Source organism: Pantherophis guttatus, chromosome 3 (genome assembly GCF_059756535.1).
Source record: "Pantherophis guttatus breed Tessera chromosome 3, ASM5975653v1, whole genome shotgun sequence".
Taxonomy (NCBI): domain Eukaryota; kingdom Metazoa; phylum Chordata; class Lepidosauria; order Squamata; family Colubridae; genus Pantherophis; species Pantherophis guttatus.
In genome coordinates this window covers 49,581,968-49,605,035 of record NC_142065.1, presented here as the reverse complement: position 1 = coordinate 49,605,035, position 23,068 = coordinate 49,581,968, and the positions used below count along the sequence as shown (strand labels likewise).

The window sequence follows — 23,068 nt, the reverse complement described above, 5'->3', positions numbered from 1 at the left end:
TGTCATCAGATTTGCAGTATTCTAAATTGTTTGTTCAGACATTCCCATTAAAAATAAATATAGAGAGTCATTTCCTTACCCAGAGTTATGAAACACATGGGACAGGTGTGGTGATGCAATGCAGATTTCAGTGAATATTTTAAGAAGCCATATTAGACATGGTTATTAAATATGCTACATAATTAATATATTTGTGTTGCTGTTGCTGTTCAATATGTGTATTCTGTTCTCTTCCTCTCTATCTCTGATCCAAATTGGCTCCGCAACCTAAATTCTCAGTTTTCTGTAGTAATGGATCAACAGCACTGTGATAAGAACAGAACAGTTGATATATAAGCTTTGAAGAAACTAAAGCAACAGGCTAGAAACTGATGAGAACAGAACACTTGATATATAGTGTTTGAAGAAATTTAGGGGGGAAAAAATAAGACAACAGGCTAGAAACCAAGCTAGTCCCACTTTAGGCACAAAGCCAGCAATGGCAAACCATTTCTGAAAACATTGCTAACAAAACTGCAGGAAGTTGTCCAGGCAGTCACTAGGAGACACACTGACTCAAAAGCACCAAAAAAGTGGGAAAAAAGCCTAGGTGAAAACACTGGGATTTGTATACATTGCTTGAAAATGATGAAGATGTTTAGAGAATATTTGAATATGCCAGTAATTATTGCAGTAAAATAACCTTGCAAAAGAGTAAGTCCTATTGAACACAGTGAAACTTAATTTCAAAAAAACATGCCCTGTAACATCCTGTAACATTCTTTACATGTTCATTCAGATGTATTACTAGTTAAGACTGTGTCTACAATTGATAACATCTATTTTGTAATGAATATATTAATAAGTGTGTGCCTTTCCATCTGTTACCTAAGAACAATGTAGCTTTCTATGAACATCAGTAAGTATGAAAACCTGTGCTACAGGGATGGGTTCTACTTATCTTTACTACCGGTTCGCAATGGGAGCGCGAGCATGCGCTTGTTTCACTTGCACGCTTCTGTGCATGCGCAGAACCTTTTGCACATGCGCAGATCATCAATTAGGACGTCCAGGCAGGTGGGTGGACCCTTCCGCCACTTTTACTACCGGTTCTAAAGAACCGGACAGAACCGAGAACAACCCACCACTGCCAGAATTAACAGAATAACAGAGTTGGAAGGGCCCTTGGAGGTCTTCTAGTGACTAGTCCAACCCCCTGCTCAAGTAGGAAACCCTATTCCATTTCAGACAAATGGTTCAACCTCTTCTTAAAAACCTCCAATGTTGGAGCACCCATGACTTTTGGAAGCAAGTTATTCCACTGTCATGTTGAGTTAATAACTTGATATGGTCTGGGGGAGCAGCTTTGAGCTCTTTTATATTTCCAGTCCAGCATGGGTATTTCTGCTACCTTATCTGATTATACTGTGAGGATTGGTTCAGATTAGGAGAGATTGTAATTTATATATACATCATTGTTACCTACAGAAAAGAATATATTGCTTTTTTGGTCTTAGCCTTTTTGAACAGGTCTCTCAAATTTTGGGTCCTAGTTTGAACAAAGTTGCAAATTGTTCTTCGTGATTAGAGAAGGGTGGTCGAAAGTGATAAGGTCAACTTTATTATACCGTGTTTTCCCAAAAATATGACCTATTCCAAAAGTAAGTCCTAGCTTGATTTTACATGTGCGCCCAATATAAGCCCTACCCCCCAAAAAGCCCTAATTAAGACCCCGCCCACTACAGGGTGCACGGGTAAAAATTAAGCTAGGCTGGATATGGGGAGGGTGGAGCTGCCCTACTACTTACCTTCAGACAGTTGCAGCCAGGCCTCACACACCTCAGCCCATTTCTTCTGCAGCCGGCAAGGCTTTCCTGAAGGCCTCTGTAGCCAATAATAGAGCTTTGGATCGATCCAGAGCTCTGTTATCAGCTTCAGAGGCCTTCAGGAAAGCCTTGCTGGCCTTGCCAGCTGAAGAAGTTCTTGAAGGCCTCTGACAGCAAAAACGAGGCCGGAGGCAATGCGTGCAAGTGAGATGAGTCAGTAGACAACATCTCCCCTGAAAATAAGACCTGGTGCCTTTTTTTGGTGGCAAAAAAATAAAAAATAAGACAGGATCTTATTTTCGGGGAAACATGTATCATTTTTGAAATGAAAATAAAAATATTCACATCTAGCAAAATTCTTTTGCGGCTTTGTATGCTGAGGAGTCCTATGTTGAGGGGAGTATGTACTTAGACAAGTACAGGTAGTCCTTGAGTTACAACCACTTGCTCAGCAACCATTCAAATTGACAATGGTGCTGAATGAGGGGTACTTAGAACCAGTCCTCAGAGTTTTGGGTGTTGCAGCATCACTCTAGGGTCACGATCGAGGGGCTTGGTATCTGGCTCGCAATTCCAATGTTGCAGTGAGCCGCGGTCATGTGATTTCTGACATTCTGTGTAGGCTTCCAACAAGCAAAGTCCATAGGGAATTCAGCAGGAAGTCAGACATTGCTTGTGCTCTTGCTACTTTTTCGCCTGCCTATGCTCTGTTGTGCCTACCTACACTTTCTACCTGTGCTCTGTAGCAGGGGTCTCCAACCTTGGCAACTTTAAGCCTGGCAGACTTCAACTCCCAGAATTCCCCAGCCAGCTTTGCTTCTGGGAGTTGAAGTCCTCCAGGCTTAAAGTTGCCAAGGTTGGAGACCCCTGCTCCTTAGGATCTATGATAATCCCTGGCAGTACCCACTATCTGCCCGTATATTTTAGAGCCGGCCTGTAGCTGTTGTGCCCATTTGCCCATGCTCTGTAGTGCCTGCCTATATGGCAGCACCTGCACACCTGTCTGCCTAGTATGCAATGGTGAATTGCTGCTGGTTAGGATCGGTTCTGGCGAACCAGTAATTCCGACCAGGGCTGGCCCCACCTACCCACCCTGGCGCTATCACGTCCTATATAATTGGTGGTTTTTCGATGCCGCGTGCGCAGTCACATTTGCGAACCACTTGTTACAACCGGCAGCAGCCCACCCCTGCTTGTATGGCATCAGCCTGTGGCATCCCACCACGGTACCCAAAGCTGCTTGCCTGGGATGAAGGATGAAGAGCCTTCCCTACCAGCTCCCTTATCCCTGCATCCTTTTTCAAATAGTTTTTGCATACCTAAATACATTTCTGGTATCAGAACTCAGCTGAGGAGACAAGTACATAAATTAAAAAAGGTTTTCACTTCTTACTTATATACCTCATTTGATCCCTCCTATTTAGCCCAAGCTCACGTTCTATCTCCATAGATGCTGTAATTAAAGGGACACCATTTCAGAAAAAAAAAAAAACCACTTTTCTTGAAACATATACAGATTTAATTATGCAGTAAAGTGTTACATAAAATAGCCCATGTCCCTTTCCAAGCATAAATTTTGCTCATATGAGGAAGAATGCTTGCATAAACATGAATAATTTTAACAGCAATTTAAATATATATTGTGTGTTAAATTTTACATTTGTGAATATATTAAAGCATGCATAGAATGGATGAAATTTGAAGCTTTTTAAAGAAAGGACCAAAAGAAGTCTATGTGATTTATTCACAGTGTAGTTTATCTGTACACACTCTAGTTCATTCCAGATGTCTATTTTTGTTTGTTTGGTGTTTCTTTTGATTTTTATACTATTTTAAGGCCTAAGCTAGTTTTTGTCTCTCTTACCTCAAAATAGTGATAAAACAAACCATTAATTCTGTTCAGTAGTATAGGCACAAAGAAGAGTCTCATATGAAGAATTGGGACTAAGTTGTCCATATCTAAGTAGTTGCAAGGCTGTGTATCTTCACAGAGCAGCAAACTGGTGCAGATATTTCAGATAATGGAACTTACAGGATTTAAAATATCAGCTCTTAAAATTATAAATTAGTCAATAAATTAGCTGAGGAATTAAAGAAGTATCCTAGGAGAGATCATAATTCTAAAACCAATGAAATTCTCGCCATTGGAATCCAGATGTGCAGAGTGAGAACGAAGTTTATTTTATTTTTGGACCCCAAAGGTGAAATATGATTAAAAGGAGATGCTTGCATATTCCACAGAATCTGAAGGAGAAACTGTACCAATGGACTCACTGGAATGCTTGTCGATATTTGATCTTAATGGAAATGTTCTGTTGACATCTTTGCTTGATCCGGGCATCTTCACTATGGAATATATTGTGTTCTGTTCTTCATGCAAACTTTGGGCAGTGTTGCTTTCATGAATCTGAACACTCACAAGAAAAGAAAAACACCCTTTTAAAATTAATCTCTTAACTAACCACATTCCATTTTCAATACTGTACAAGGAAATATGTATAGGCATTTGTATTTATGTTATGGACTTGTAATTTAATGTGTGCATATGTTTTGGTGTAGCCAAACTAACATGTTTTTAAAAATAAGTTACTTGAAGTGCTGTCAAGTCCTAAGTCTTGCTGGGCCATGACAGAAATCAAAGTGCCTTCCTCTTCCCATTATTGTATAAAATTACATTCCTTAATTAAGAATAAGAGCAATTGAAGGCAAGTATACCTGTCCCAGGATAATGTTGCAGGATCTAATCTGGGTCGGTCACTGGGCCCAGAGGTTTTGTATTCTGAGCTTTCAAACTCATGCTGGAGCCCATCTTAAGGGAACTTCTCTCTAGCACAATGAGCTGTTCTGTGTGTGGTATTTATAGTACCGGTTGTATGTGGCTTTTAAGATATTGATTGGGGTGTGTTGATGGCAGACTTTTAAGTCGCTAGCTGTCTTTTGCTTGAGCTGCCCAGCCCTTGCCTTCTAAGTACTTGATAGGCTGGTGGTAAATCAGCATTCCTGTGACTCACGAGAGGCCTGTTTCCCAGGCTTCGATCACATCCCTGGCTGTTTTTGTGCCTGCTCTTCCAACAATCTTACTAGCTGTGAAGCTATTGCAGCTTTTGCAGCTAGTAAGATTGTTGGAGAAGCAGCCACAAAAACAGCCAGAGAAGTCCCAGTGACCGATCCAATTGGATCCTGCATTATTTTTTCTGTTCTAAACTTATTCATTATGTTGCTGTAAATTTAAGTAAACAAAACACAATGATGCTACTTTCATTTTTTTCGGTGAAAATAAGTTGAGTGAGAATGTGTATGTTATTAAGGAATTCACAGAAAAGACAATTTACCAGCATTCCAACAGCAATGAATTAACTATGTTTCTTATAATCTATATTAAATGCTGAGTAATGAGACATAGGATTGCATGATACTATTTTTCAGTAACTTTGAGGACAACTGTTAGAAAAGTTTAATACCTAGTTTGAAGTTTAATTCTACACAATGAAAATTGTTCAGATTTCAGTAATTATTTGGACATAATGAATTTGTTTTTTTTCTTGAAAGAATTACTGCTTTAATCCAAACCCAAACCCCAGAATCTTTGCACAATTGTTTACAAATATATGAGCTGAGTAGGATGGTAGCAAAGAAAATAATTGTAAAAACTGTGGTACTTGAATAATGAATTTTCTGCAAGGAAGAAACTGTTCAGAATCAAACATTTTCCTCACTTGTTGAAGGGGGTATCTTACCTGTAAGGATATTACTTTACAGTTTGGGTTATCACCATAATTCACGTCATCTTCCACTATTAAGAAGAGAGTCTCATTTTAGTATATACTGTAAGTGTTCCTGCCTTTGGGCCAATTTACATGCTAATGTTTTAGCTGAGCTTCTAAACACCATGTGTACAACTAAAATTAAAATGGGAAATGGATCTATTTTATGGATACATCTGACCGACTGGATATACATTAATGAGCACACTTGGTCCTGCTTGTGTTTGTAGTTTGATGAAGGTGACACACTCAAATGTTTGATTCAAACTTGCATTTCATCTTTTTTCTGCACTCTGGATTTCAAGTTTGAAAGTCATCTTGGGGACTGTGAGAAATATAAAATGAAATTCTAACCTCCTGACTTTGATGCTTGCAATAAATTGATATTCGGCATTAATAAAGATGTTAATAGACCATATTTATATTTTGCAGGATAATTGAATATTAGTATCCACTTCTGCAACAAGTCATACTGATGGAGATGGTGCCATATGTTTTACATCCATATGAATTCCTGGATGCATATCCCCATCGGGTTTATACATGAAGATCTGAATCTAGGAAGAAAATCAGCCTATGAAAGAAGTATGGGATTCTCCCTATATCTGTGTTATAGTATATTCTATAGCAGTGATGATGAATCTTTCGGCATTGAGTGCCAAAAAGGGAGTATGCGTGTGTGTCTGGGCCGCAACCCAGAAGAGGAGTTGCCCAGGGCGCATGTGTGCAGCCAAAAATGAACTTCCGGTTTCTGGTGCGCACATGCGCACCAGACAGCTACTCTTCCAGGTTTCTGTTGTGCATGCTCATGCGATGATCAGCTGGCAGGTGTGCATGCTCACGCAGGAAAACAGAAGACCAGCTCTTCCAGTTTCCGGCACTGCCACACACAAAAAGACCAGCTGATCATCGTGCACGCATGCGCGCCAGAAACCCAGAAGAGGAACAGGCGATGCCATGTGTGCCAGGCGACATGGCTCCACGTGCCCCTTCAAGCACACATGCCATAGGTTCACCATCATGGTTCTATAGTATTGTTGCATACTGCAGAAAATGGATTAAAGATGGGCATTATTAACTGAAAAAAAGCTGATTCTCACCTACATTGCTAAGTGTAGGATATGTGAAACATTAATGAAAAGGGACAAAAGGAAGACATGTTTTTGCTTTTCTTTAGATATATATCTAAAGAATATATATCTACATATCCCATTAGAGATATGAAACTTGTAGCCTCTTTCAGATGTTGCTACAATACCCAGCAGATCAATCTCTAGCCTAACCAATGGTGTGGGATGTGGATGTTGTAGTTCAGTAACATGTGGAAGAGGCTACAATTTCATCTTCTTTGCTGACACATATGCATCTGGCCCAAGCTGAAAAGCTGTTACAGTTTTTCTGCACTCCATCTCACCTGAAGCCAGGAAGCATCCAGCACAAAAGAAACATACTATGGCAAGATTCCTGCTGGAAAAATTCACAGCGCTCAGAGATAAATAGCACTTTTCCAAGGTCAAATCCTTTCCATGTTTTCATTGTTGGAGCAGTTCGTATTTGCATTAAGTCAGGGGTCAGCAACCTTTGGCCCTGGAGCCGCATGTGGCTCTTTCATCCCTCTACTGCGGCTCCCTATCACCAGTCAGCTCCACAATTGATAGGGCTTTCAGATAAGGTAGGTAGAGGAAAAAGGACGCCGCGCTAGAAGGAGACTCTATGGTGTGGGGGGGAACCGGACTTCTGGTTGGCTCCAGTATTGAATGGGCTTCCGGTTAGGGCCTTTGTGGCTCTTTGAATGTTTAAGGTTGCCGACCTCTGCATTAAGTGAATCCAAAACAATATGACTTTAGATATTCTTCCCTCTTTATGTTGTGAGAGATATACCTTGTACATACTCTGCAGGTCATAGATCTTGGCAACAAATTCTGTAGTTTTCTTTTCTTCTAATAGTATATGAGACAATATAATTCAGGGGTGGAATTCTACCGGTTCAGGCCGGTTTGGGAGAACCTGTAGCTCGGACAATCAGGTTGGCCCACCCGCTTGCCCCTGTGCTTTACTTACCTTTATCTTCTCAGCAGATTGGCACGGCAGAGCGGATTGCCGCGCCTAAACTATGTTATTCCAAGTGGTAACACAGAAAAACTGCCTGAAGCATGCCATCACCAAACCGGTTGTTAAACAGCATCCCACCACTGATATAATGTCTACTGATGCTAATGTATTGATGGATACAGCTAGTCCTCAACTTACAACAGTTCATTTAGTGACCATTCAAAGTTACAATGGCATTGAAAAAAGGGACTTATGACCATTTTTCACACTTACAACCATTGCCGCATCCCCATGAACACATGATCAAAATTCAGATGCTTGGCAACGGATTCATATATATATGTAAATATATGACGATTACAATATCCTGGGGTCCTGTGATAAGCTTTTGCAACCTTCTGACAAGCAAAGTGAATGGGGAAGCCCGATTCACTTAACAACTATGTTACTAACTTAACAACTGCAGTGATTCACTTAACAACTGTGGCAAGAAAGGTCATAAAATGGGGCATAATTCACTTAACAAAAGTTACATGTAGTCGTAACTTGAGGACTACCTATACTCTCTTGGTACTTAAAAAAAAAAGTGCCTATTGCATTCAGCTATTGTGTAAGGATACTTTTACCTAAAGGATATGCTATATTAGAAACTAGCAAACTGTAGTGCAAAGAAAAATATACCAGACTCTAGGTAGTCTGGAATTAATTAATGTGAAAGTCTTCCAGAAGGTCTATTTTTTCATATCTATAAAATAGAATAATTGTAACTGATAGGTTATGGCAAGGGATAGGAGGCCTTAAATCTACCCATCTCTTAGTCTTAGCTATATTGCATGCTTACTCGGTGGTGAAATTCAATTTTTTTTACTACCAGTTCTGTGGGTGTGGCTTGGTGGGCGTGGTGTGGCTTGGTGGGCGTGGCAGGGGAAGGATACTGCAAAATCTCCATTTCCACCCCAGTCCAAGAGAAGGATATTGCAAAATCTCCATTCCCACCCCACTCTTTGACAAGCCAGAGGTGGTATTTGCTGATTCTCTGAACTACTCAAAATTTCTGCTACTGGTTCTCCAGAACCTGCTGGATTTCACCCCTGTGTTTACTTCTTTTTAACAGATGGAATAATATAGAACTCAATTAATACACAAAAACATCTCTTGGACAGAAGCCCCAGTTCTAGCTATTCCAGCCTCACAAAGGCTTTTTCTATGTTCACAAGTGACAATACAGTTTAAACAGTGTTAAAATGAGTATGAAAGCTCAAAGTCTGTCCAGATAATTTCATCTTGGAATGCAGTTCTCATACTTTCTTAATATCATATGCTGTATTTGCATATGCATAAGCTACATTCATATTCATTAGTATTCTGATGATATGCTATAAAACATGCACGAAAATCTGAGCTGTAGGAAGACAAAAGAAGCGCTAAACATACCTCTCTTCTTTCTCTTGATGAACACAATGACAACTAATGCGAAGGCAGCAAAAATTGTTAGAGCAACAGCAATGGAAACCAGAATCCAGACAACCTGGTAAACTCTGCAATAATCACAGTTGCATTAATTAAAACAAGTTAATGGTCAATTTGGCAGGTTACCTTTGTATGTGAAGCACAAAGTTATATTTTACATGGCTTTCAGAGGGAAACAGAAAAATGGAAACAGCTTGAACTTGGTAGCACACTACTGGAGTGAAAGAAAAAGACCCCCTACAGACACCTATGCTAAATACTCTGTCATGAATCTGAAAACTTCCAAGTCATAGAAAATAAGCCTGGGAATGCTCTAAAACAGGGGTGTCAAACTCAAGGCCTGCGGGCCGAATCTGGCCTGCGGGAGCTTAGATTTGGCCCATGGGGCCACCCTGAAAATAGTGAAGGACTGGCCCAAGGTGCCTCTGCCAGCGAAAACGGGCTCCCAATCTCTGTTTTTGGCTGGGATGGCCTCCTGCAACCCTCTGCCAGTGAAAACAGAACTTGGGAGGGTTGCACGCTCCATTTTCACTGGCAGAGGGTTGCAGGAGGCCGTCTCAGCCAAAAACGGAGAGACCTTGGAAGCTATATTTGGCCGGAAGCTTCAATGCTGCCACCTCCTCATGTGTGGGAAAGTAGGAGGGGGGACTTAGGAGAGGGGAATCAGTAGACATAACAGCGTTCATCCCATCGGTCAGGGCGGTCCAGCATCTGGAGGAGGAGTGGTCAGGGGCTGGGCCGAGGTGAAACCGACGGTGATTGGAGCATGTGACCGATTGGGGAGAAAGGGGTTGGGTTTGGGAGCTTTGTATTATTGAAGGAAAGCCCGGGCTTTTCGGTTTCGGGATTTCCCAGATGTGCCAGTTTACCTATTGCTAGTAAAGAGAACTTTGGAAAATGCCTGCTTCCGCATCTTTACTGGGAGTTGTGGGTTTTCTGGAACGCTGACATTGAGATTGGGAGCCCGTTTTCGCTGGCAGAGCACTCGGGCCACCACAGGCGCCCCTGACATGAGTAACATCAAGATGACCACGCCCACTTCCCGAGGTCAAACACAACTCTGATGCAGCCCTCAATGAAATCGAGTTTTACCTTCCTGCTCTAAAATATAACAATCTATTAATGGAAGAGGCAAAATCTACAACTGTATCTTTGCTTTGATAATTAGTTAAAACTAACTGCAGTGTCTCAAAGAGTGAATAAGTAGATAGATTCCACAGCAACCACAGTTTCTTGATGAATCTTTTCAAATTGCAATTTAAATGGTCGATACCTTCGTTCATCTTCACTGGTTGCAGTCCCGGTATCTTCCCTTTCCCTTTCCTGTTCTGAAAATAAAATCATAACAAAAAAGAAACTGAGGTATTGACATTATCATTGCTGTTCTTCATAGATAAGTTTTAGGTTTACCTTTTAAAAAAAAAAAGTACATTGTACAACATCTATTTCTTTTTCTAAAACTCCTCCTTTCTTGCCCATCCAGGTCTTAACATGAGCACAAACAGTCGTAGACTAAAATAGACAATGTACAAGTTGTTGTATCTTGATCTCAGATGCTTCTTGGAATGTGAAGGCACTGCCCCACCCCCCATCCCAATGATCTGTTAGCGCTCACCTGTTTGAACAGTCACCCTGATGTTTCCTAAAGGGATTATATTGGGGCCATCAAGAACCCCAAACCAATATATCCCTGAATCTTCTGATTGAAGAGCTGACATGAAGACATAAATACATCCGTTTCCCAAATCATTTAGAATGACACGTTGATTTGGTTGTGTAGTGAGTCTTTTCCATCCTGATCCGGAGAAACTTATGGGCTCTGCAAGATTGCATTCTTTCGTCAGTTCCTCTTTGCACCAAACTTTCTCTGCTTGCGCATATTGCTGGGAACAAAAAGCCTTGACGCTAAGAGATTCTCCTTGTATCTTGATCATCTGTCGTGTCTTCATTCCTGATACAGTGGAAGTAAATGGCATCCTAGATGTTGGAGGTGAGACAGGTATGCCAGGCAAGAAATGACCTAGGAAACGAGCAGTTTAAAAAAAGGTTAAGTTTGGTCTGTCATATCTAGTGGTCTTATGCCTTACTTGTTACAGCAATGAGTATGCAAAGCATTCAACACAGTAAGGAGAATGAAGCAGTAGAATAATTAAAGAAATTGTGACTTTTGTGAGGTTCATATGGTCCTTTAGGAATTGTCTTTACATGTATGTGCAGGAATAGCTGTTTTTGAGAATACTTAGGATTTTCAATTCAGTAGCATCTCATTAATCGATCTTGGCTGGCTCAGTAAATCATTCAATGTCTTCAGAAAAAAACAGTAAATGCTATTAAAAAGGAACATTTGGTTAGGTTTGACATCAGGGCATTCAAGTGGTTAAAAAAAAAGTCAAGATGACCCTGCAGTAAACTATGCCCCCCCTCTTTAAATGTGTACTGCACACATGGCACAGGTATAACAAGGATAAGGCTTCAATTGTACAGGGTTTTTTTCCAATAGCTTTTCTCTTATAGATGCACCTGTTCAGAATATTAAATTGATGATGAAAATGGTATGGGATATAATGCAGGTTATGTTTGTGTACTGTAACAAAAAAATTGCATTCTGACAAAAATGGATAATAGGATACAATAACACAGCTGCCACAACACATGTTCCTTCTGGAGGAAACTAAACATGGTGATGGAGGGAGTGGTAGGGACAGAGACAGTCTTCCTGAACTATGGATATATTTTAAAGTACGCCTATTTACCTGAGGCTCAAGGTGAACCAAAGTATTATCAAATACAAGATTGTCCATCACAAATCTCAATACATGACAAACTCCACTCATATGACTTCTCAGCCTCTGCACACCAGAGAAAATATGGTACCAGCATTAATGTCAGATGCCTATATTCCGAAAGTCCTTTTATCTGAGAAATGGTTAAACCCCTCCCCCACTTATCCATCAATGCTCACCGTGCTCATCATGATGAACTACCACTTTGATTGACTTTACGGAACCCATCTTCATGCCGCTTCGAATTCCAAACCAATAACTCCCTGAATCTTCAATTTGGAGATTCTTCATGAGTAAAAAAATGCAACCATTCACTACACCTTCAAGCATGATCTTTTGGTTTGCTTCAGGAGTCAGATATTGCCATCGTAGTTCTGTGAGATTTCTTGGATTTTGGAAGGGGCATTCATTGGGTTGTTTTTCTTTGCACCAAACGAGGTTTCCTTGCAAATATTCATAGGCACAGAAAGCTCTTATTCTGAGGGAGGTTCCTTGAGTTAGTACGATCTCTTTTGGACTCTTTCCTAGGCTTTGCAAACTTGCAGTAGAAGGACTTGGGAACAAATAAGACGTACAGGATGCAAAAAGACCTGGAACAAAAGCAGTATTGATAAAGTTGACAGATCAAATAGTCTAACTCAGGGGTCTGCAAACTTAAACACTCAAAGAGCCATTTGGATCCATTTCCCACAGAAAAGAAAACACTAGGAACCACAAAACCCTTCCCGTGCCTGACTATTTCTTGAGCGGCCACAAAATTAGCGTATGTAGTTGAATTAAACATTCTGTTTTCTTCTGAAACTTTTATTTTCTTGGATTTATCTATGGTTGGCCGACCGGGGGTTGAAAAGCTCAATAAATCACGTGCTGGCGGGTGTTGCACATTGGTGGTTGTGACACAAATTTTAAGTGACAGGGAGCTGCAGCAGAGGAGTGAAAGAGCCACATGCGGCTCCAGAGCTGCTGGTCTAACTCAACCCTTGGCAACACAGGTTCTCCATTTGAGGCATAAAACTTTCTCAGCTTCAACAGGATTGAATGAATGTATATTTGGAATTCTCTGGGACTGGCCGGCCACTCACAGAAAGATGCCCTAAAGGAGGAAGAATATACATCCAATCTATATCTCTTTTGTATATGCTTTGTAGGTGATGGAACTTACCTGTCACTCTTTTTGAGATGGCCTGAAACCTTTTGCTATATATGAATTCAGCTCAATTGTGGTGTTAAAGTAAGCAATGGAGCATCAGATTGCTGAACCCCAAATGGTTTTTCTCAAAAGACTATCTCAAAAAGCCTCGGCAAAACACAATGTGTTTTTAATGCATTACAAATCTTAATTCTGAATCTATTTGTAACCTATATGTATGCAAAACCAACCTGTCTTTCCCTCCCTCCCTGCATTTCATCCCAATTTAAATCCCACATCAGTGGGATTTACACTACATCAGTGTAGTCAGTAAATTTTATGTCTCTGTTGAACAGTGGCCCTTTAATAAAATGTGTCAGTTTGGAAAGATCTACCAGACTCATCCTGATTTCTGACTACTGTCTAGTCATTACTGGCCGTGTATTAATAGCACTCTGGTGGCCTTTTTGACAAAAGAATGCCTATCTTTAAGAAAAGAGTATTTGTTGAAAGCACTAAGTCTTTTACCTGGCCTGAAAGTACATCTAGCTAAACAGATTTTGACCTCTTAGAAAAGTGGCACAAAAAGTATGACATCCCTTTTGTGACCTCAAGATCCCTGCAGTTGATGGGGCTAAAAAATGTCCCCACTTTGTATTTTTGACTGAGTTTAAAAGGAGAAGTGCGTATCTTAAGCCTATAGATGCTAAAGGTACCTATCTCATCACTTAAAACTTCTGAAATCCCCTCCCCAAATCATTTTCATCAGCTCTTCACATGCTGTATGAACTCGGGAGTAGCCCCTAAAGTCAATAGAAGTTGCTCATCTATCTTAACATCTCAGTATAAATTCCTAATCTTATTAGTGAAGTGTAAGAGCAAACTCCATGCACTGTACATGTATTAAATACCATGTTTTCCCAAAAATAAGACCCTGTCTTATATTTTTTTGAACCCTGAAATAAGCACTTGGCCTTATTGCCATGCGCTCAAAAGCCCGATTGGGCTTATTATCAGGGGATATCTTATTTTGGGGGAAACAGGGTATTAATGAAGCCTGAGTATGTATGTATGTATGTATGTATGTATGTATGTATGTATGTATGTATGTATGTATAGATAGGTAGGTAGGTAGGTAGGTAGGTAGATAGGTAGGTAGATAGGTAGATAGAATTGGATATTTTCCCATTCTTTCTGGAAAAAATAGGAGCAAAACATAACATTTGTTTGTATCAAGAATAGAATAGAACAATAGAGTTGAAAGCGACCTTGGAGGTCTTCTAGTCCAACCCCCTGCTTAGGCAGGAAACCCTACACCACTTCAGACAAATGGTTATCCAACATCTTCTTAAAAACTTCCAGCGTTGGAACATTCACAACTTCTGCAGGCACGTTGTTCCACTGATTAATTGTTCTAACTGTCAGGAAATCAATTACCAATTATTAGAAAATGGATAAGCAAAGCCTCACAATATAATTGAACTTCTATATTGATCAAGAAAAGAAAGTATTCAGTATCATACCTGTGAGCATCAACAGTAGTTGCAGGCCTGGGAAACCTTCCATCTTGTAACTGATCTTGAGCAGAGAAGGCTGTGGGTAAATGTGCCCTTGCAGGAAGGAAACAAATTCCCTTCGTCATTGTCACTGTTGGTCTGGAACTGTGTGTACATGCTTTACAATGTCAATAATTTTTATGTTGGTAAGTTGTCTGACGTGGATTGCACCCAGCTGCATCTGAACATGTGTGCGTCCAGATTCACACATGTGTGATTTTTGAATAGTGGAGTAGTGGTGGAAATGTTCGTTACTTTAAGATACTTTTTTAACAAACAAATCTGCATGCAAATAATAGTGACTGCCTCTGAGTAGCTCATTCATTCATTCATTCATTCATTCATTCATTCATTCATTCATTCATTCATTCATTCATTCCTGGTGGTGCAGTGGACTAAACTATTGTTAAAGTAGTATTTAGCTGCCAGCTGCCTGCAATTACTGCAAGTTCAATTCTCACTAGGCTCAAGGTTGACTCAGCCTTCCATCCTTCTGAGGGATGTAAAATGAGGACCCGGTTTGTGGGGGCAATAAGCTGACTTTGTATAAAATAGAACACTGGTTAGGGGGCCCAAAAAGCCCTACTAAGTAGTATGAAGTATGAAGGCTATTGCTTAAAAGTATTGTAAGCCCCACTGAGTCTCCGGAGAAGGGCGGCATATAAATCAAACTAATAAATAATAAATTCATTCATTCATTCATTCATTCATTCATTCATTCATTCATTCATTCATTCATTCATTCTATATGACTACTCATCTCATATATGACTCTGAATTGCTAAAAAGAATAAAAATATTATAAAAATATAAATAGCAAATAGAAGAGCCAGGATGAAACCAACCAGCAAGGTTGACAAGCTCAATTACACAACCTGAAGCCCAGGCTTGGCAACAAAGCCAAGTTTTTCAGGCCTCACAGAAAGTAAGATTGGGGCAAGTCTAAACACTGGTGAAATTATATTCCAGAGGGCAGATTCTACAACAGGAAAAACTCTCCTCAAGAACCTGCCAGGTGCACTTCCCAGTAGACAGGACCTCGGGCATGCCCCCCCCCCCCATGAATCTCACAGGATAGGTAGATACAACTAGGGACAGATGCAAGTAATTTGGCCCCATCTCATGTTGGTGGCTATGTTCCAGAAAATAGTAAGGTTAGGATTTGTTTTTATATTTAATTAAATATAGAGGTAATATAATTCTTCTACAGTTGTGTATTAAATAATTTTCTGCCTCTTTCATATTCAAAATTATAGTTTGGTAATCAGTTTCAGATATCTATGCATGTGCATCCAGGGGCTTTGGAGGCTATTGAATGCTCTTCTGGGACTTCCAATTCTACATCTTTATACTAGAGAAAGATGCTTTTGCTATTTGCCTCCTTAGGCATCAAATTCATGATGTAATTTGTCTTATTACTCATTCCATGTTGCCCATACTTCCGCACTCATAGATATTACAGGGAGGGCTTCATAAAGGTTTGTGAGGTGTGAATGTGTGTTTTTTGTAGGATTTGCTATTTTTTATCACTTCACTCATTTACGAAATTAGCTTATAAAGAACATATTGTGGTTATTACTGATATCCAAAAGTTTATGTGAAAGATAGTGGATGTACATGAACATATATGATGTGGGTGAGATGACCGTTAGCCAGGCAACAAAATTACATTTTTTGGCTAATATAAGGCGAGATCTCAATTCAGCCCTAGCATTCATAACAGTCTTTAACATACATCATCCAGATGGTTTTTCCTTCTGCTATTTTGATGTATGAGGAGAAAAAGGGCTCAGCACTTGATTCTTACCTTATCAGAGGAAATGAAGTTTGTTTTGAAGTTTGTTTTGAAGTTTGTGCTGCCAATGAATAAACTAAGCAAAAATGATACTTCGGGCAAGCAGGGGAAGCATAAACCACAACCAAGAGAAGAAAAAGGGTTGTCCTATTTTTATAAGCAAGCCTATTGTGCAACTAGGAAACAGGCCTTGGATGCTGGAAATGAGATTGGACTTCCACATGCTCAGGCGGAAGTTTCAGTTAATTATATCCCACCCACCCCCCTACCCCGCAGTAATTTTTGAGCAGGCAGTTCAGTGGAAGGGGTTCATGCCACACAGTCACAAAAACCTTTCCTAGCTACCAGGGACATTTTGTTCTAGGTTGAGTTATAACTCTAACGAATCACTACCCAGAATTGGCATTTGGTGGACTTGTTGTTAAGGCATGGACTGATAGAGTGAGTCTTCTACATCGATCCTCACCCTTCACAGGTTTTCATGGCAGAGCCATTTCTAGCTGCTGATTATTGGGGGTCAGCATGATGGACATTGTAGTCCAATACGTTAGCTTTGGGATGTAAACTTTCAAAGATAACAGTGAATGTCACCCACATTTTCCTAGGAATATACGCCTCACTGAATATAATAGCACCTACTTTTGAATAAAGAATTAGGACTGCAAGGTAAATGGGGGTGAAGATACGGAGTGTCAGAAGAATAATTTGGGGTTCCTGTTACAATATTTTGAGGATCAGACTCAATAATAAATTCAGAAGTATTTTTCTTCAGTTAAAGAAGAGTTTATTCATAACAGGCATTCTACTTGTTCTGTCAGATTTTACAGTGAGAAGCAAGCATGAGGTAAAAGCACTCTCTATTTATATCAAAGGGGAGGAGTCAAGGATGGGGGTGATTACATATGAATACATTAAAGGAGGAGGAATAAATTAACTCTTAATATCCTGTACATATATACATATCTCTTGTTATAGAATAAGGCATTTACTTATGACAAATCCCCCTCTAAATGCCGATTCGATATATAACAATGATTGCATTCGGATTCAGAACTATATAGTACTTGTAATTTTGATGTCAAGTATTTGTGTTGTTTAGAAGGTAAAGGTTTAGTTAATATATCAGCTATTTGTTCTGAGGTTTCGCAGTGGATTGCTTTAATGAATCCATCCTGAGATAAATGTCTGACGTGTTTAAATTTGATATCTATATGTCTGGATCTTTGACCAATGGCGTCAGATCTTGATATTTCTATAGCTGCCTTATTATCTTCATGTATGACAAATGGTAGTATTGGATTTTTCCAAATATCAGATAATAAATCATTAAACCATACTAAATTATTTGAGGCTTTAGATAAACAGACGTATTCTGCCTCTGTAGTGGAAGTCGCTACTAAATCTTGTTTCCCAGTGTACCAGAATATTGGGCAACCATTTAAAAATAATACATAACCTGAGGTGCTCTTTCTACATTTGATGTCACCTGCCCAGTCTGCATCAGCGTAACTGGTGATAATAGGTTCTTTAATATTATTGGGTTCTAAGAGTAGGCAGAAATCTATGCTGTGCTTTAGATATCTTAGTATTCGTTTGACTGCTTCCCAATGATACATAAGTGGCTTACTTACATGTCTAGATAATAAATTAAGTGGCAGAGCTATATCAGGCCTGGTCCAATTAGATATATACAAGAGAGAACCAATAATTGATCTATACAATGTATTGTTCTCGAATTCAGGCGAAGATTCATCCATATTCCTTAAAAAATCAGTCTGCATAGGAGTATCGCAAGGTTTGGCATCTCTTAAATTGCATTTTTCCAGAAGTTCTATAATTTTATCTCTCTGAGATAATTTGAATCCCTTTCTTGTCTTATTGATTTGAACTCCAAGGTATTTGTTTACCCTTCCTAGCGACTTTAAAGAGAAATGTTCACTTAGTCTGGATACAAATAAGTCTTTCTTTTCTTTATGTTTGCCTATATACAAAATATCATCCACATAGTTTAACACAAATTCTAATGATTCACCTTCCTTTCTAACAAAAAAGCAATTGTCTGCAGTTGTGGCTTTGAAATCCATATTTTTAAGCACGCTGACAAGACATTCATACCAACGCTTGCCGGATTGTTTTAATCCGTACAAGCTTTTGTTAAGTAACCAGATCTCATCTCTGTTTGTACATTGGCTATGAGGTGCCCTTACATATATCTCTTTGTCGAGTTTTGCATGTAAGTATGCAGTCTGCACATCATATTGAAAGACATCAAGATTGAGTATAGCCGCTATGACTAAAGCTGTCTTAACACTTTCAGTTCTTACAGTGGGAGAGTATGTGTCAGTGTAATCCTCAGGATATTTTTGAGCGTAACCTTGTGCGACTAATCTAGCTTTATATAATTTATTACCCTCTTCTAAATCTTTGATTTTGAATATCCATCTGGTGCCTATAATTGTCTTGTTCTTAGGTGCAGGGACCGGTGTAAATACACCTAATTCACGCAAGCTGTTCATTTCTTTTGTTATGGCTAATTCCCATTTTTCTTTTTCTTCCATGGGAAGTTTTAACACTTCCTCATATGTGTTAGGTGTTGGTATCTCGTCATTCACACACATTATATAATCCTTATACTTATTAGGTAATTGTCTTCTGTTACACCTGATTGTTCTTATTGGAGTGCTCTCATTATCGTGTAGATATCTTGCTTCCTTTTTGGTTAATGAATCTGTTTTTATCCTGGTGTGGTTACCTGTCCATGTTTTGTTTTTGTCATCATGTGTGTTATGTTCATGTTTCTCTCTTTCTATTCTGTCTTGTTGTTTAATGTTTGGTTTAGTATTTTGGATTATCTCGTTAAGATGTATCTTAGACCAGTTGGCCTGTTCATGAAACACTGCTGTTCTTGAGACTATGAATTTGTTATTACTGTCAATGAATCTATATCCTTTTGTGCCTGTTTCGTATCCCATGAATCTAAGCCTTCTGGATACGTTATCTCCCTTACGTCTTAATTGTTTTGGTATGTGTACGTCTGCTGTAACCCCAAATATGTGCATGTGTGAAATTTTAGGTTTCCTATTGTACATCACTTCGTATGGTGTTTTATTTAGTATGCTAGACCAGGTCCTATTTTGGGTATAGTTTGAATATAGTAATGCTTCTGACCAGAATTGTTTTCCTAAACCAGCATCTTCTAATGTACATCTAATCATGGTTTGCAGTGTCGAGTTTTTTCGTTCTACTGTACCATTTTGAAACGCAGAAAATGGGCTAGTCGTGAAGTGTAGCATTCCTTTGTCTTTTATCCATTGTGAGAATTCTTTAGACATGAATTCGGATCCCCTATCTGTCATGATTCGTTTTATTTTGATATTGTGTTGTGTTTCTACACGTTTGTAAAATTCTTTGAATTTTTGGAAAGTTTCATCTTTGTGTTTTAAAGTATAAACAAATCCATAACGGCTATAGTCGTCTACAATAGTTAGGAAATATCTTTTTTTGTATGTGATGGATGGTGTTAATGGACCAACCAGATCCATATGTACCAGATCAAAAATTTGGTTAGAGGTTCTTGTTGCCCTTTTTGGTTTTGGGTTAGTTCTGAGTTTTGATGATTTACATACTGAGCATTCTAAATAGTTTTTACAATCCTTTATTTTAACGCCATCAGCATGTTCAATCATTTTTTGTATTACAGGGAAACTTGCATGTCCCAATTTTCTATGCAACATGTGTGCACATTCATCATGAATTGGTTTGCCTATATTGGGCCTTTTGTTATTGTGTGTATCACTAGTGGGTGTGTCTTTGTGATTATAGTGTGTTTTGGGTTCTTCATTGTCATTGTTGTTACTATGTTCACTGTCTATGTTAATGTTGTCATCAGTGTTTGCATTAATGTTATGCAACCATTTATCTTCTGTTACAAGAAAGGGTAGACCCCCTTCGATAATTACACTATTCAATTTAGTCCCATTCTTTTCTAGTATTGCTTTTCCTCCAGAGAAGATTATATTTATGTTGAAATCTTGGCTTAATTTCACTGCACTAAGTATGTTATGTGATATTTCTGGTATCAACAATACCCCCTCTATTTTACCCAAACCAGGTATATTTACATTTCCTTTCCCTATGACTTGAACATTTTCTTGATTGGCTACTCTTATCATAAATTTATCATTTGTGAATGAAGACAGTATTTTCTTGTTATTTGTTGTATGATTAGTCGCCCCTGAATCTATGAGCCAAGCATTATTTTTTGATTTTTGTGTGATGACATCGTTATGTTTATCTAATCCATTTAATGATCCTGATTTCCTATCCCTTGAATTATCTCTATCCTTTCTGCGTTCTCTGTAGTTTGGGGAGTCCCTATATCTGTATCTATCAATAGATGATTGCCTGTCTTGATATCTACCCCTATAGTCACGGTTTTGTCTTTCCCTATGAAACATGGGGCAATCTCCCTTAGAGTGTTTTCTGGATCCACAATTGTAACATTCAATTGTTTTTTGGTGATTCTCTTGGAAGGCTACTCTTTTTGCCTGTCTGTGTTCTGTGTATGCATTGTATCTACTTTTCCTCAAATTATCTTCAGCTATTAACTTGTTTGACAGACTTTCTATGGATAAGTATCCTAGATTGATTGAGTCTAAGTGTGATATGTAGTTATCCCATGATGAATCTAATGAGTTAAGGATAACGCTTTTCATTGTCTGTTCTGATATTATTTCTCCTCTTAGATGTAATTCTGCTCTGATTTTGTTTAAGGATATTAAATGTTCACTTATGGTGGTTCCAGATCTTAATTTGGCTGAAAAGAAATCTTTAGACATCCTAGTGGTTGTTGCTACACTTTCACTGTGAAACAATTTAAACATGCATTGAATTATTTCTGAAACAGTAAGATTATGCTTAATACTGTAGTACATGGCAGGTGATATGCTAGAAATTATTAAATAGAATGCTCTGTGATGCAGGCAGTCCATTTTTAGAGTCCAAGGTCTTTTGGGAGGATTGGTTATAAAAAATAATAAATTTTCTTTCATAAAGACAACCTGAATTTGTTGACACCATTCCTGTAAGTTGATGCCATCAATTCTAAGTTTTGGGAAATCACTGGGTAGATTCCCAATATTATTATTCCCACTACTTACAACTGTGGGTAGTCCATGGTCCTGTAGATGTTGAAAATTGCAGAATGGTGTGGGTATTCTGCTGATGAGCTTGAGAGGTTCTCCTTCTTCATAAAGTTCATTGTAGTTCTCTGTGTTCATCTGCGCATGCGCGTTGGTCATTTCTCTGCTGAAGCCGCTGGGAGAGGTTCTCTTTGCTGTAGCTCCCTCGTAGTGCTCTCCTTCTGATGATTCGGTCTCCGGCTCGATCTTGGGTGTTCTGCTGGCAGCTGTGGTTCGTCTCTTCTCTTTGGAGCTTTCTTGCTTGGGGTATTTTGTTCTTTGGATCGTTTGCGGTGTGAGGGAAAGTTCGCAGGGCCCTCTGGGTTCAGGCGTCGTCATCATCGTTGTCTGGATCGAGTCGTGCAGGCTTTGAGGTGTCTGTTTATTTCTTCGTCTCTTTTGTATTTTTGCATTATCGGCCTTTATCGATTCTTTTGAAATTGTTAGACTTGTGCCAAATGTTTTAAATAGTTTTCTCATGGGTGTTTCGATTTCTTGTTCGGTGGATGATTCTTCTGTATCTGTTTCTGACTCTTCAGAAGAATAAATATATTTTTTGTTATTTTTTGTGTTTTTTCGCGCCAGAGTTTTTGAATGTTGCATTCTGATTGGTTCAGCCGTGTTCATTTCTGTGGCCGGTTGAAGAAAATATGGCTGCCTTTCAAAATTTTGAGCGGGACCTCTGGTCTTGCTTCTGGTCATTTTTTCTTTCGTTGTAGGTTCGCTCACCATTTTTGTATTTTCGGGTTTGGCTTTTTCAATGTCTTTTTCTCTCGCTGCTCCGTTTTCTTCCAAGAAGCCTCGGAGTTCCGCGATGAGTTTGTGGTCATCTTTTTGACTTTTTATTAGCCTCAGTATCTCCGATCTGAGGTCTTTGTCTTTTATTTCGTTCTCTTCTTGGTTGTCGGTTTCATCTGCTGTTTCTTCGATGTCTGTGGTGTTATCTTCAGATTCTTTGATTGTTATATTTATTGGTTCGTCGATCATTTCGTGATCTGTTTTTGTTTCTTTATCATTTGCCCTGGTGTTGGGTCTTTCTTTTTTGTTCTTGAGGTTTTCTTTCTTAGGCATGTTGGATTTTATTGAGTCAGTTCAACCATCCTCTGCTACCAGTTTGTTACAATATTTTGAGGATCAGACTCAATAATAAATTCAGAAGTATTTTTCTTCAGTTAAAGAAGAGTTTATTCATAACAGGCATTCTACTTGTTCTGTCAGATTTTACAGTGAGAAGCAAGCATGAGGTAAAAGCACTCTCTATTTATATCAAAGGGGAGGAGTCAAGGATGGGGGTGATTACATATGAATACATTAAAGGAGGAGGAATAAATTAACTCTTAATATCCTGTACATATATACATATCTCTTGTTATAGAATAAGGCATTTACTTATGACAGTTCCAACTCGAGGCGGGATTGCACAAGAATAAATAAAAATGAGATCTAGAAAGCTGTAAGGAGAAGAAGAAGAAGAAATATTTATTCCTAAAAGCAAAGAGTTTGCTTTTAGGGGCAGCTGCAGAGAAATGGGATA

The 23,068-nt window shown here is 39.0% G+C and overlaps 1 protein-coding gene across 1 annotated transcript; it reads right to left on the bottom strand.

Moving 5' to 3' along the window:
* Window positions 1-3,309: 3,309 nt before the first annotated feature.
* LOC117664393 (uncharacterized) lies at window positions 3,310-14,569 on the bottom strand. The gene is made up of 7 exons (XM_034415292.3): window positions 14,527-14,569; window positions 12,054-12,464; window positions 10,707-11,111; window positions 10,365-10,419; window positions 9,056-9,159; window positions 5,543-5,598; window positions 3,310-4,212 (listed from the first exon to the last, which is right to left on the bottom strand). The coding sequence occupies exons 1-7, from the start codon at window positions 14,567-14,569 to the stop codon at window positions 4,018-4,020; spliced, it is 1,269 nt and encodes a 422-aa protein (XP_034271183.2). The 3' UTR covers window positions 3,310-4,017.
* Window positions 14,570-23,068: the final 8,499 nt, after the last annotated feature.

Coding starts and splice junctions, on each gene's coding strand:
- LOC117664393 (XM_034415292.3), bottom strand. CDS start 14,569: ATGGAAGGTTTCCCAGGCCTGCAACTACTGTTGATGCTCACAG. Junction 10,420..10,706: donor CAGGGTGACTGTTCAAACAG/GTGAGCGCTAAC, acceptor TTTTATTTTCAG/AACAGGAAAGGGAAAGGGAA. Junction 5,599..9,055: donor CATCAAGAGAAAGAAGAGAG/GTATGTTTAGCG, acceptor TCTTCTTAATAG/TGGAAGATGACGTGAATTAT.